The sequence below is a fragment of the Mustela putorius genome, unplaced genomic scaffold (genome assembly GCF_011764305.1).
Source record: "Mustela putorius furo isolate JIRA1106 unplaced genomic scaffold, ASM1176430v1.1 tig00003834_pilon_pilon_pilon, whole genome shotgun sequence".
Taxonomy (NCBI): domain Eukaryota; kingdom Metazoa; phylum Chordata; class Mammalia; order Carnivora; family Mustelidae; genus Mustela; species Mustela putorius.
In genome coordinates, this window is record NW_025421987.1 from 47,927,356 (window position 1) to 47,942,208 (window position 14,853).

General features: G+C 40.1%; 1 protein-coding gene across 2 annotated transcripts in view; it reads left to right on the top strand.

Moving 5' to 3' along the window:
* Window positions 1-7,836: 7,836 nt before the first annotated feature.
* Window positions 7,837-14,853, top strand: part of LOC101693202 (U2 snRNP associated SURP domain containing) — a 53,910-nt gene continuing 46,893 nt past the window's right edge. For both annotated transcript variants that reach the window (XM_004754466.3, XM_004754467.3), the window contains exon 1: window positions 7,837-7,974. In XM_004754466.3, coding sequence (XP_004754523.1) covers window positions 7,930-7,974 — 45 coding nt within the window. In that variant the 5' untranslated portion in view covers window positions 7,837-7,929. The remainder of the gene's footprint in view (window positions 7,975-14,853) is intronic.

The window sequence follows — 14,853 nt, forward strand, 5'->3', positions numbered from 1 at the left end:
CACTGGGGATGAGAGGGAAGTTGCATTATTTCAAAATCTTTACATGAAGAGAGACGCGTAAGCCTATCCAAATAGAAAAATTTGCATTTTCTTAAAATGAGACATTTTGAAAGGGTCTCATTCTGCTCTCTGAGCAGCTTCTAGTTAACTCCAGGGAGTTTGCCCCAGAGGTGAAGTCTTGAGATTGAGACAGACATGCCCAAAAGTTCCATAGCATCCTTCATGAGGTCTTCCCTCTCCTCTTCTGCAGTGCCAATATTCTGAGCGCCCCTAAACTGCCCCGATATAGATTTCATTTATTAACAAAAACTAACTGAGTGCCTGCTTGGTGCTTTCTCTAGTTCTAGACTCTGTAGATACAGCAGGAAATAAACTACAGTTTCAGTCTTCACTTATGACACTCTTATTGAGACACACTTGTCTTCTTTATATGCGGTAAGTCTTTGACAACAGGGGCCTGTCTTATCCCTTCTTCACTGAAACCACACCCAGTGATTTCTCCAGTAACAATTTCAGAACTCAATTGATTTGACATGACCATATTTATCAGGACCATTCCCATGTCAGTTTTCTGATGGAATCAAAGCTGTGTTTGCCAACCAGTGACAAAATACAGAAGCAGAAAGTTTATTTTAGATCCTGTGGTGGCCTGAACAACAACCTTCCGAAGATGTCCACATCCTAATTCTCCAAGCCTGCAAATACATTCACTTACATGGCAAATGGACTTGGGGTGTGAGTCAGTTAAGGCTCTTGAGATGGGGAGATTATCCAGGATTGTCATGGTGGGCCAAAGGGAATCACTAGGGGCCTTGTAAGAGGGAGGCAGTAGAGTTAGGGTCAGAAAGCAGATAGAAGGATGGAAACAGAGGTCAGAGAGGAGAGAAGTTAGCTATGCTGCTAACTTTGAAGATAGGCAAGGGGGCCATGAATCAGGAGGGAACGTAGGTGAACTCTAAAGAACACAGGACTGCTGGCACCTTTAAGATTCCGACCTCTAGGGGCGCCTGGGTGGCTCGGTGGGTTAAATCCTCTGCCTTTGGCTCAGGTCCTGATCCCAGGGGACTGATCCCAGGGTCCTGCGTGGAGCCCCAAATCCGGCTCTCTGCTTGGCAGGGAGCCTGCTTCCTCCTCTCTCTCTCTCTGCCTACTTGTGATCTCTGTCAAATAAATAAATAAAATCTTAAAAAAAAAAAAGGATTCCGACCTCTAGAAATATAAGATAACACATCTGTGTTGCTAGAAGCCACTAACTTGGTGGTAATTTGTTATGTCAGCGACAGGAAGCTAACATAGATTTCTAAATGTCTTCCCTCTCATTTGCCCTCCCAGCTTCCCATTCTCCGTGGTGCAGAGAGCAGGACGTTTCTACTCTGTTTCTTTGTTTTTCCCAAAGTCATTGAGATGTCCTGGTTTTTCTTAACAGGTAAGTGTTTCTCTAACCATCTTGTCTGACCATCGGCATTCTTTGGCATATCCTCAGAGTCCCCAACTTTTCTACGAGAATTTAAAATTATATATTTTCAGTTCCATGGTTAGCTAAAAGTAAATATATAATTCAACTCACAACTCAAAAGTCAGCCTTATCCTGATGAGAATACTAAAAGCATTCTCATTAAAGTAGGGAACAAGACAAGGATATCCATTAGTACCATTCTTACTTAATGTTATTCTGGAAGTCTGGCTGTTATTACACAAGAGAAAAACAAAAGATGGTGGGGGAGGGACAGAAGGGGGTAATTTTGCAATTATTTGCAAATGATATGACTGTTTACCTGAAAGGCTAGGAGGAAAAAATGAAAAAACTATACAAATAATAAAGGAATTCAGCAAAGTGGCTGGACAGAACATTAATGTATAAATAATCAATATATAAACAACAAGTATGACATATAAATAGTGGAAAAACAACTTACAGTAACAATAGAAAAGATAAAATAAACAGAAAAGATAAAAATAATAAAATAAATTTGTCTTTAATAAGGTAAAATAATAAACAGAAAAGACAAAATAAAAAAGATAAAATAAAAGAATAAAATAAGACATAGGCAAAGTCAATGAGAAGGAAACAGAACAAAACATGCAAAAGAAAGGTATGTTATATTTTCTGATAGACTTACCATGATAACAAGATCAAAATAAAGCTTTATGTGTTTAATTATTTTTTTTAAGATTTTATTTACTTATTTGAGAGAGAGAGAAGGAGAATGAGAGAATGAGTTAGGGGAGGCGCAGAGAGAGAACCAGACTCCCCACAGAGTGGGGAGCCTGATGTGGACTCAATCCCAGGGACCTGGGATTACAGCTTGAACTAAAGGCGGACGCTCAGTCCACTGAGCCACCAAACACCCGCCTTATGTGTTTATGACCAGTACACTTGAGCTTCTGTTATTGCCAACCTAATGAAATTGATAAGGGAAATAATCATTTCATTTTCACTTCATAAATTCATTCTTCACCTAGCCTTTATATTACTTAGTCTTGTCTTAAGAATTCCAGTCTTCATGGGGTATGCAGCCTCTCCACTGGCAGAAAGCAGGTCAAAAGTTGAGGCCTGATCTCTTGGTGATCTAAGCCCAGCCCACCTTTGGATCACCAGGTCATGGCCGTGAGGACTCGCTATGGGATGTTGCCTTTTGCTAGTTATTTTGACTTGCCACAGATCCTTCAGTATGTATACCTTTGCCACAAACACGCACGTACACACCTACACACCCACTCACTCGCTCGGGAACACCAGAATACACAGAATACACATTTCTGGAATACCCCATCTAGATCATCTTAGGTTTTATCTCATTGATAAAATAATTGCTTCATGGTAGCATGCTCATGGTAATGTTCTCTCCACAATCATAGCTAAAACAGCAATTTTTATTATCTTCAACATATCACACGCCCATTCTTGGGCTATATACTTGTTGACACCATTTTTAGGTATCTTTTATTTCCTAGACATTTTTGGTTAAAAAAAAAAAAAGCCTCTGCTAATTACTGTTATCAAAGGAATTCTAGATATCATCAATAAGTAAGTTGGGTAGTATTTTTTTTATGGGGGGTAGGAGAAGCCACTATTGCCTCTGAAATCCTGTCAGGCTAGCATTGTGGGGTGGACAGGCAGTTAAGTTTATCAGAAAGAATCTTTAATTTCACACAGGACACACCCTCCTTGAAGGCTGTTCCCTGACTATTCCTAGAAGCAGCTGAAATTTCTCTTAAAGGAAGAACTAAGTCTGATTTTTAGCTGTTTCTCTCTCCCTCTTTATCTTTTTTTCAGAGCCCGGTGTTACAGGACTTTTTTCTCCATTGGTGGCCTGGTTCTCGGTCACGTTGCTTTGAAGAATGAAGAGGTAGACCAGACAGAGTGGTGGGCAGCAAAACAAGGTTTATTGAGTGATAGTACAAAGCTCCCTAGAATGAGGGGACCTGAGAGGGTTGACACTGGAGTTTCTAAGTCTAGGGGTTTTTATGGCCTTACTGGCCGTGCTGTTTTAATCTGATTAACCCTCCCTGTGCCTGTCATCCAATCAGGTTTTTGTTATCTATCACGTGGGAAAAGGTGGAGGGCTTCTTCCAAGGTGGTGTAAATCCTTTTAAGGGTAGTTTCCTGTTAGAGTGGACGCTCCTCTCCATGCCTGCCTGCCTTCTAACTATCCTTCATCACTAGTACATGCTAGAAATTCATTAACTGCCAAATAAACAAATGGATGGGATTGTGCTTTCACAAGCCTCTATCTTGAAGTCTAGAGAGCAGGAAAAAACCGCATAAAAAATCCTGTAGAATGAGGGGAGCCTGGATGCCTCAGTTGTTAAGCATCTGCCTTCAGCTGAGGTCATGATCCCAGGCTCCTTGCTTATCGGGGAGCCTGCTTCTGCCTCTTCCTGTCTGCTGCTCCCCTTGTGTTCTCTTTATCAAATAAATAAATAAAATCTTAAAAGAAAAATTCTGCAGAATGAAAGTGCCACCAAGTAGGAACAGTCCACTGGCACACTGCAGGAGATTTTTGTTTGTAAGGCCTCTCTCTTTCCTTGTGTGTATTGTTAAATGCTGCCCCTTTTTTTCAGTCTCTCTAATCCACCTCCCCCCTTATTTTAAAAGAAATTTAACATTTGTAAGGTCCCTGAAAATATTGTGGGTCCTAGGCATTGAGTCTTTTGTGCCTCATTTTGTTCATCACCACTAATAAGACTTAAACTGTACCTGAGAGGTAGTAAACTCAAATGCCTACAAGCAGGCCAGGGTGCGGCATTTGTCCACCACACGTGTGGTGAAGGTCTAGTGAACTGGAGTGCTCAGTTCCCTTTAAGGTCACTGTGGCTCATCTCTACTGAGTTGTTGTCAGACTTTCCCATTTTTCTTTTCTTTTTCTCTCCCTTCCTTTTTAAAAAGATTTTATTTATTTGAGAGAGAGAGAGAAAGAGAGAGAGAGAGCAAAAGCAGGTGGAGCAGCAGAGGGAGAGAGAGAAGCAGGCTCCTTGGAGCCTGATTCAGGAATCAGGATCAGGATCCTGGGATCATGGCCTGAGCTGAAGGCAGACACTTAACTGACTGAGCCACCCGGGCATCTCATAGACTTTCCCATTTTTCAAGAAACACTGGAAACCCTGAGCATAAAAACATAAAAATCTCCGAATTTTAAAATGCTAGCTCAAATTTCAAAAATCAAAAACCTTTTCGGTTGAACCAAACAAAACACCTTTGTGGATCGCACCTGGCACTACTTTGCGATCCTCGTTGAACACAGCTGCAGGGAGAGCCCTTTAAAGCAGATGACAGGGACTAGAGAACCACTAGCACAGTGGGAGGAGAAAAAGCATGGTTTTAGTGTGATTGTAAAAAGTAATTCTAATTGTAGTAAATTGTATGATTTTCTTACTACTTATGTGTAGTCCCTTGGCCATAGTAATTGTGAATCTAATTAAAATTTCGGATTCTGTCATATTCCATTTGGATGATTCATGCTATGCCATCCTCCTTAATTTGTGATTTGAGTAGTAGGGGAAAGATTTCATGACATACATGTGTTAAGGAGAGCTTTGCTTATATTCATGATTGTGTTTTTTTTTTTTTTTTTAAAGATTTTATTTATTTATTTTTCAGAGGGAGAGCGAGCACAGGCAGACAGAGTGGAAGGCAGAGTAAGAGGGAGAAGCAGGCTCCCCGCGGAGCAAGGAGCCCGATGTGGGACTCGATCCCAGGACTCTGGGATCATGACCTGAGCCGAAGGCAGCTGCTTAACCAACTGAGCCACCCAGGCGTCCCTCATGATTGTGTTTTTAAAGGTATATTTAATCAGGCCTTAATAAAAGCCTATGTATTACTTTTTGTCAGGTCACATTTGTCTGGCTTTCTTTGGTTCTTTACTGTATGAAAAAGAGAAAGAAGTGTGTGTTCCTTTATTCTAACTCTTTAGGGGTAAACATTTGGAGAAAATTATTTTTGTGAGCAGTAGAACTTTGGGGATTTGAATGAAAAGCATGCTTTTATGCACTTTGTAGACAAAATCAGCTCGCAGCATTGCAGGAACATGAGTAGGCACAGCCAGTCCCACTCCTTCTTCCTTTATCTCAGGTGATGATTTCTCTTTCTTTCTTTCTTTCTTTCTTTCCTTTTTAAAGATTTTATTTATTTATTTGACAGAGAGACAATGAGAGAGGGAACACAGTCAGAGGGAGTGGGACAGGGAGCCCAATACAGGGCTCCATCCCAGGACCCTGGGATCTCGACCTGAACCAAAGGCAGACGCTTAACATCTGAGCCACTCAGGCACCCCAGTGATTTCACTTTCTCACCCTAGATTGTAAACAATTAAGGTCCAGTCTGATGAGCATTTTGAGTGGGAAAGTGTTAGGTTCCTATGGAAACAGAAGCAGAGTCTCTATCTTAGGCTTGTTGGGGGATCTCCCTCCTGTAAGCTTTAAGGCTTCCTGGAGAAAGTGATATCTTCGGTAAGAGTGTAAAATCGATTTACTTTTCAATTAAAGACCAGAATGAGGGTGGGAGAAAAAGCCTGGAAGTGAAAAAGTGTGATAAAACCCAAGACTGGAAATAAATTCAATTGGACTGGAGAATGCAAAGCATCATTCCAATTTAATTTTAATGCATAGTACTTGTCACTTGGGATCATTTCTTGTTTGCTTATTTGTCTGTTCTTCCATCCCCATTTGCTCACACAGAAACCCGAAATTGCTGATTCCTCATTGCCAGGTACATATGAGTGTTCACCTTTACTGAGGACCTGCCATGGGTCAGATCCTGTAATAAGTGCTTTGCTCGTGGCCACCCAAACTCCCTTCCTTCCCCAACCCCCGCACCCTCCCCCAGCAGACAAAGTTTACTTCTTCAGAGTTGGCTCAAATTCTCCCCTCTCTGTGAAACCTCCCTATCTCTTTACCCAATGCTTACTCTCAGAATTACTTCTTTCAGGGTCCTCCCCCCTCTTTGGTCTCTCTTTGCAGCATCAATTTAATTCTGGTTTTCTTTCCCCCATTCTTAAATTCTAAATCACAGTAAGGCAGTGATTTTTTATTTGTCTCTGTAAGGCTCTCAACACTTTGGACAGGATTTTCACAAAACAGGGCTCAAAAATATTTTGAATAAATGAATTCTTCTTCCCTTCCTACAGTAATGAGAGCAATCTTTTAAAACTTCAAGCCTGACATCACAGACCTATTTAACCCTGTTGAAGGCCACTATTCATCTCAGACTAGGATTCTAATTCCTAAGCACTTGCTCACTTCAGGGCCCTATGTTAACTTGCTCCCACCAATCTCTCCAGCCACAACTCTCTCTGTATCTCTTCTAATAAAACTTGTCTGTGTATGGTGACTGCACAAGGAGCTGTACTGATACATGTTACTAGGCTTCCGCGCCCCCCATCCCCCTGAGGCTTTTATTTCAACTACTCCCTCTACCTGGAATGCCATTTTCCATTTTCCTTGCCTGGCTCAGTTCAAGCACGATCTTCTCAAGCAAATTTTCCTTTTTTTTTTTTTTTTTTTTAAAGTAGGCTTCATGCCCAGTGTGAAGCCCAATGCCAGGCTTGAACTCACAACCATGCGATCAAGACCTATGGTGAGATGGGAGTTAGATGTGCTTCACCCATTGGGTCATCCAGGCACCCCAAGTTTTCCTCCTTTGAATACAGATCTCATTAAGAACTTTAAAAAGGTGGTTGGTACGTAAAGTTTATGGTGCACCTCTCCATTTATGTGATTAAAAATGAAACCACTAAAGCAGGAAATGTAATTTTAAATGATACACACCTTACATGTATGCTAGACTTAGAATACGGTCTATGATTTTCTCTCCATCTCCCTCTCTCTGCATGTACCCACTTTGTAGATACCCTAACAGTGTATCGGATAACTCCATGGCCGGATTCTCAGGTTGGGTCAATGCTCATTTTCTCCACTCTCGAGGCACTGGCTTGTCTAAAACTAACTTGAGAAAATTCCAGGTTTGCTTTTCACACTACGGCGTAAGCCCCCGCGCTGGCGCGAACGCCGTCTTTGGCCATGGAGCGCGGGGCCCCCAATCAGCTCCCAGGCCGACCAGTCTGTATTTAAGGAGTTGTTCTCTTCTCACCCAAGTAACTCAACTGGCTCGCACCTATCAACGGCGGGAACTGGGGAAAAAAGTGAAATATCAGCCCGCCCTGAAAGCCAGTACAAGGAGATTCTCCAACTCCTAGGACCCCACAGAGAAGACAAGCAGGAGAAACACCCGCGAAACCCAGCGGACTGGTCTTGGTCGGGGAAAACGACTGCCACCGGAAGTCACGTGGCACAGCTCCGCCCGAATTCCCTATCTCGGCAGTCGACTACTCAGTCTTGCAGGCGCCTCTGGCGGGCTCCACTGAGATCCACTCTTTCGGTGCTCGACTCGCCCGTGCTGCTGCGGCCGCCGAAGGAGGGGCAAAGCTCAAGATGGCGGACAAAACGCCAGGCGGATCTCAGAAGGCCAGTTCGAAGGTAATTTCTTAGAGGACTTTGTAAGTCAGTGAGTTTATCACTGTCCTCTGGGGCCCACAGACGCTTCTGGCCAGCGGGAGGAGGTTGGGCTGGGATTCCCTGTTCTGGTCACGACTGTAGGCCTGGGGCCCGACGCACTATGGTGCGCAGGTTGAGAGGCCTGGTGTCTCCCTTTAGTCCCAGGCTGGATTCGGCTCGAGACTGGCGGGCCCGGGGTGGGTGGCCTGATTAGTTCGGCCTGCGGTTGGCATTGGAGTGAAGTCAGGGATTTAGATTGAGGTTTGAAGCCGTGAAAACGCGCCCCTGTATTTGTTTGTTGATCTCTGAGGCCGCCGGACAGCGCTTGGGAGAGGCGGGAATCGCTTCCCGGTGTTTAAGTGTTTGCCTCTCTTTCCTCGGTTCTTAGGTTTTAGATCTCACACGCTTCCGGTGTCCCTCAGTTTCCCTCTTGCCCTCCGGGGAGTAAATAACATCTAGGCCTGCAAGTTGTGAGGGGAGGACCAATGGTGGAGGGACGCGGGGTGGGAAGTGCAGAGGCGGGAGCAGCTCTCCTTTGCAGAGCTGCATCACCAAGGTTATTGCTACGCTCTACACGTGGTCTTACCTCACTTAAGAGGAAGTATAAAATGAGCACTTTTTTTTTTTTTTTTTTTTGAGTGTTCGTTTTCAAGGACTCGGGGTCTCCTGCATCTCCATGTTGTGTGTTCCCCTCAAAAGAGAACTTCCAAAGACTTGGAAGCCACTTAAGATTGTTAAATTAATTTTGAGTTAACAGGGAACCGTGTGCACGTCTTGTGAAACCACTGAGCTGTAGAAGTAGTTTAACAGTAGTTAGGTGGTGGTTAGCATCAGGTCTTAGTTGCCATCTTGGGCCGGTCATTTAATCTTCTTTTTTTTTTTTACTTCTAGTTTCTCATCTTGAACACGATATTAAAAGTAATAGGTACTGCCTGAAGTAGTTATTAAGCTTTTTATGCTAATAAAAGAAGTTGTGTAACACTTAAAGATTCTAGGGACTGTTAACATTTTGCGGAGTGTATGATTATAAATCGGTTATTAGGAAGTTTAGGGTGGACAGGGCGAATCCTGAGATTAGTTTGTTCTGAGAAATAACCCATTTTATATTTGGTTTATGTCTAATAAGTCATAATCTTTATGATATTTTGTGAATGATGTCCATAATTAGTTTGTAATTAGTACTGTCTTTACTTTTCATCCTTTAATTTTGTAGAAACTGTGGTAGAGGGCCAGTTTTGGCTGTTTTTACATCCTACTTTTACTCTTTGTCAGTTTCTTCCCTCTCCAGTACCTTTCCCTTAGCGTTGAGCGGAATGGTTGGGTACATCGCTTAGGTCACTACCTCCCAGAGCCACAAAAACAGCCCTGCTTGCTGCTGTTTGAGAACTGTTGATAATGCTACTACACCCTTACTAATTTGCGCCAGTTTCACAGCTTTAGTTTCTTTCAAAGTAATATTTTAAGTATCTCCTACTTGACTCCTTGGATACATGGAAAACATTTCAATGTATATGTTCAGGTTTTCTTCTAAAATACTATTTCTCATGGTTTTGTGTGGCTGTTCCTATAAGGAAATTGTTGGATCTTCCAATAATAAATATTTTCAGTTTATATATTGCTTTAGATTATCTTCCGTTCATGCTATTAAGAGATTCCTTACCGATGTTTGTAAAAGGAATCAGAGTATCTCAGGACTCAAATGATGTTGATGTGATTTTCTTGATTAATTTGAAGAGCTGCATGATACAGTTAAAGATTATAGATTTTGATGACAAACAAAAGACATTTGGATTCAAATCCTGAATTGGTAATTGATTATATTTGTGATAAGAAGGCAGATTGCTTATACTCTCAAACCTCAGTTTTCTCATTTGTAATATGGATGTAATCTCTTTTTTATAGGGTTGATGTAAGGATTAAATGAATAAATGTCTATGAAGTACATAATCTTTGTTCCTTTTCCCTCTCCTTTTTTGTCCTTACAGGAATTAAAAAGTACTAACTTTTCAAAAATGTTCAATAAATTCTAATCCTAAGGTTTAGAATCTAAGTCATCACCTATCATATAATGACTGCCCACACTGCTGCTTTGTTTCTCACACAAGTCCAGAATTTATTGGAGAGAGTATCAGATCTTTTTGGCTAATACTACAATATTTGGAATTTCTAGCCTTTGATCTTTGTGGTTTGATTTTCTTTCCTCTGGGAGATCAGATGAATGATGTATACTACAGTACAGATGGAATGAACAGATTCTTTTGTTTCATGCTCACTCTTCTTTGGTAGTTAAATTCCCATTGATATAGGTTGGCATGCTTGTTAATCATATTTCTGCACATTGAGGAAAATGTTAATTTAAAAATGTACAAGGGAATGTAATGTACAGCATGGTGACTATAGTTAATACTGTATTGCATATTTGAAAGTTGCTAAGAGTTGATGTTGAAAGCTCTCATCACAAGAAAAAGATTTCTGCATAGTGAAATATGTTAACTAGGCTTACTGTGGTGATCATTTCATAATATATACAGATACTAAATCATGTTGTGTACTTGAAACTAATATAATTTTGTTGATTGTACTTCAATAAAAATAAATTAAAAATAAAATGTTCAGTATTCAGGATTTCTTTATTGATAATCGCAAAATTATTTGATGTGTCTTAGTTGTAATTATTTTCTATGCATTTATTTATTACCAGATTAAAGTATTGCTTTATAATAGGAGAGGGCTGTTGGTGCCATGTTGTAGCATTGATTTTGGGAGGAGAATAATTATTTCCTTAGGAAATTATTAAACATATTTCCTTAGAATTTAATTTATAAAGGTTAGTTTATTATTTTGATTTTAAGAATTTTGTTTACTGGCACAGCAAAATGAGGATATGAAGCGAATGTGGTATTTTCTTTCTTTTTACATTTTCTGTGTGGGATATACTGTGATCGTAATGGATTTACGTGTCCTGTTATTTCTCTCTGTGACAGTATTTCTTTTTTGCCATATTGTCAGAAATTGGGTTAGGTATATGAACAGGTAGAAGATATTGCTGGCTTCCTTAGACATTTAGTGCTGAATTGGTTAGGGAACTGTTTTGATTGCTGATTAATGAAAGTATTTCACTTCTAAGAAATAAGTAAAATGAGGTTACATTCAAGGCTTCTGATCCTTAGGTATTTATTACTTCTTGTATATATTCTTTTGATGGTACCTAAAGATATGTAAGATTTAAATATGGTAAAATACTCTACTTTTAAATTTTATTTTTATTTTATTTTATTTTGGTGGGGGACAATAAAGCAAGGTTTATTGAGCGACAGCACAGTGATAGTACAAAGCTCCCAAGGAAGGAGGGGACTTGAGATGGTTGCCCTAAATATGGTAAAATACTCTAAATGAAACAAATCTTGAAAATTAGGTTCTTCATGGGTTGCTAGTTTTAGTTTAGATTAAAAGTTTGTTATGATTGTAATTTTATCTTAAAATATAAGGTAGATAGTTTTGTGGGTGGTTTTTTTTTGGGTGGAGAGTTGAATTATGAACTTCTGTTTTCTTGATTGGTACTCTTTTAGAGTATTTACAGCACTGGTGCTTGAATGTAACTTTTTTTTTTAAAGATTTTATTTATTTGACAGAGAGAGACACAGTGAGAGAGGGAACACAGCAGAGGTGGTGGGAGAGGGAGTAGCAGGCTTCCTGCTGAGCAGGGAGCCCAGTGGAGGGCTCCATCCCAGGACCTTCGGGTCATGACCTGAGCCTAAGGCAAACACTTAAGGACTGAGCCACCCAGGCACCTCGGGAATGTGACTCTTGATATGGTTTTTTAAAAATCCCATCTTACTAGATTAATTGTTTTCTGAAAGTCCAGTTTTTATTTTCTTTTTTTATTCCTGAAGATTTTTTCTTCCTGGAAACTAAATCCATGGAACATTCTCCTTTGCCTTAGTGGCATATGAAAGAGGGGTTCATTTGGTGTGCAAGTTGAAGACTGCTGCCTCTCTACCACTTTTTCACAAAGAGCATTGTTTTTAAAAAATAAAGTAAAAACTTGGCTACAGGATATTAAACTCGAAAACATTAATATTACAAATAACTTGCTTCATACTATTTTTAAGAAGTTTTTAATATTGCAGATCAGACATGTGTTAGATATTGTGCTGAAATAATTTTTCAAAAAGCAAGATGTGTTTGCCAGTAGCACTCAAGGCTGTTTGGTACTGTTAGCTGTCTCTTCCTTCAGGAGTTAAATTTTTTCGCTAGACTTTCCTCAGTTTAGATTAACTCTGGGATGTTCAAATGTACTTAACAACTTTTCATGTATTGGTCGTGTTTTAAATATAACTTTAAAAGTCATTTTGGGTTTTTATTTAATTTTATGTTATATAGTACATGTCTTAGTGATCTATAAAGTTTTTTTTGAGAGGTGACCCTTGGTTTGCCTTGGAGAGTGATATTAAAATAGGTGGCTGCCACTTGTTAGTGAGTGGGCAGCAAAGTATGTTGATAGTGGAGTGTAACAATTTTGTTGGGTAGGTACTTGTTCTAGTAGGTAAAGTCAACAAACATATAGAGGCTCCATCACTTGGCAGATCTTGTGCTTGACTTTGAGAAGAAAATATGAAATGAGACTATACAAATTGAGGAGTGTGCTGTTTAGTGGAAGAAAAGTCAACAGATACTAGCACAGAGTAGAGGTATCTAGAAGTCTAGAGAGAAGTGACAGCTGGTTAAATGGAAGGTGGGAAGGAGAAGGCTTCAAGAATAGAGGAATTTGGGTGCCTGGGTGACTCAGTTGGTTAAATGGCATCCTTTGGCTCATGATCCCAGGGTCCTGGGATCCAGCCTCTCGCATCGGGGTCTCTGCTTAGCGGAGAGCCTGCTTCTCCCTCTCCCTCTGCCTGCCTCTCTGCCTACTTGTTCTCTCTTTCTATCTCTCTGTCAAAAAAAAAAAAAAAAAAAGGAATTTGAGCAATGCTCAACAATGAGCAGAGGTTTGAAGGATAGAGATAGGGATATAAAAAGAGATGGACGAGGTAAAGAAAAATAAATCTGGGAAATGGATTAGTAAGTGATCTCATTTAGTCAGTGCATAGAGCACTTGCATAGGGAATACGAGTTGCTGAGATGGAAAGATAAGTTTGAGATAAATTGTGGAGATTTTGAATGCTATGGAGTAAAATTAGAGAGCCATGGAAAATTTGAGGCAGTAAAGTCCTTTAGGAAAGAATTCTTGGGGGTATACTTCAGGAAGAATTTGGGAGTGAGGAGGACCACTTGGAAGATTATTGCAGTGCTCCAGATAAATATTGAGGATTGTTGCAGAAATCTCACCTCAGATCTTCTCTGGGAAGCTTTTTCCCCACTCCCATTAAGATTTGCCTTTCCCCTCTTCTCCAGTGACCATTGTTTTACTTTACTTTTTTATTAGCTCTTAAAGGCAGGAGGTATGTCTTATTTTACTTTATATCTCTAATGTAAGTCATAGTACCAGTAAATGGTTGAATTAAGGGAAGATCTGGACCACAGTTGTGTCTTTAGAAAGGAAGAGAAGAGTCCCCAGAGAAGAGCTGTATTAGAGGCGGGATGAACAGAATTTGACTTATGTCATTATGAGGGGATACAGGGGTCCAGGATGATCCTGTTACAAGGTTGTTGCTGGCTAACACTTATTGAGTAGTTATTATGTGCTAGACACTTTTCTAAGTGCTTTACCTGTTTCTGTCCTTCACAATAATCCTATAGGCAGGGTGCTATTCAGCTTTACAGATGAAGGAAACAGGGCCAAGTTTACAAAACTGGTAAGTGCTAAAACCAGGAAGTCTGATTCCAGAGTCTGTGCTCTTAAAAACGTTTTACTGCTTCCATATTATGAGTGAGTGAGATACAATCCACTGTCAGAAATAAAGTCAATAGGAGAAGCTTTTGGAAGGAGTTTTAAATATGTTGTTTGAGGAGCTTGCAGGTATTCGGGTGAAGATGTTCAGTAGGTAGTTTGAAAGCAGATTAGAACCTAGGAGAGGGACTAAGGTTGAAAATAAAGAGTTAGAAGTCATCTCAGTAAAATAAAGGTGTTGATGTGCTTCCTGTGGGAGAGATTGTTAAACTTGTGGACATGTAAATTGATGCTTTAGAGGACACTACATCTCTACTCTCTGCTTTTTCTATCCTGAGATAAATTTGTCTTGTGTCTACTTCTTCGTCTTCCCTTTATTTATTTATTTATTTAAAGATTTTTATTTATTTGAGGGAAAGACAGAGAGAGCATGAGAGGGGAGAAGGTCAGAGGGAGAAGCAGACTCCTCGCAGAGCTGGGAGCCAGATGCAGGACTTGATCCCAGGACTCTGGGATCATGACCTGAGCTGAAGGCAGTAGCTTAACTAATTGAGCCATTCAGATGCCCCTTGTGTCTGCTTCTTATTGTCCTAAGCTTCCCTTAATTCTGCGGATTCATTTCTTTTGGATGCTTATGGATGAAGAACTGTGCTCTAGACTTCAAAAGATCTGAAAGCATCATTAATTTGTTGTTCTTCAGTTAAAAAAATGTAAAAACCAAACCCAAGACAAATAATATAGTCAGTTCTAGGTTACGAAGAGGGAGATGTTCAGCTTCTGAAGTAGCATTACATTTAATGTTTACTTGGACCACTGGTTTTAGAAGTTGGTTATTTAAAAAATCTTAGTACTATTTTCATCTCTCTAACTCTTAAGCTTAAAGAGTTCCGTTTTAAACGCTGTGTAATTATAGCTGCTAATCAGTGGAAAACGTCTGGTTTGTCGTAAATGTGACCAGTGCCATCTTAGGTTAATTGAAATCAGCTGTGCATCTTCATAAGCTATCCTGTTTTTATTTATTTTTTTTTAAA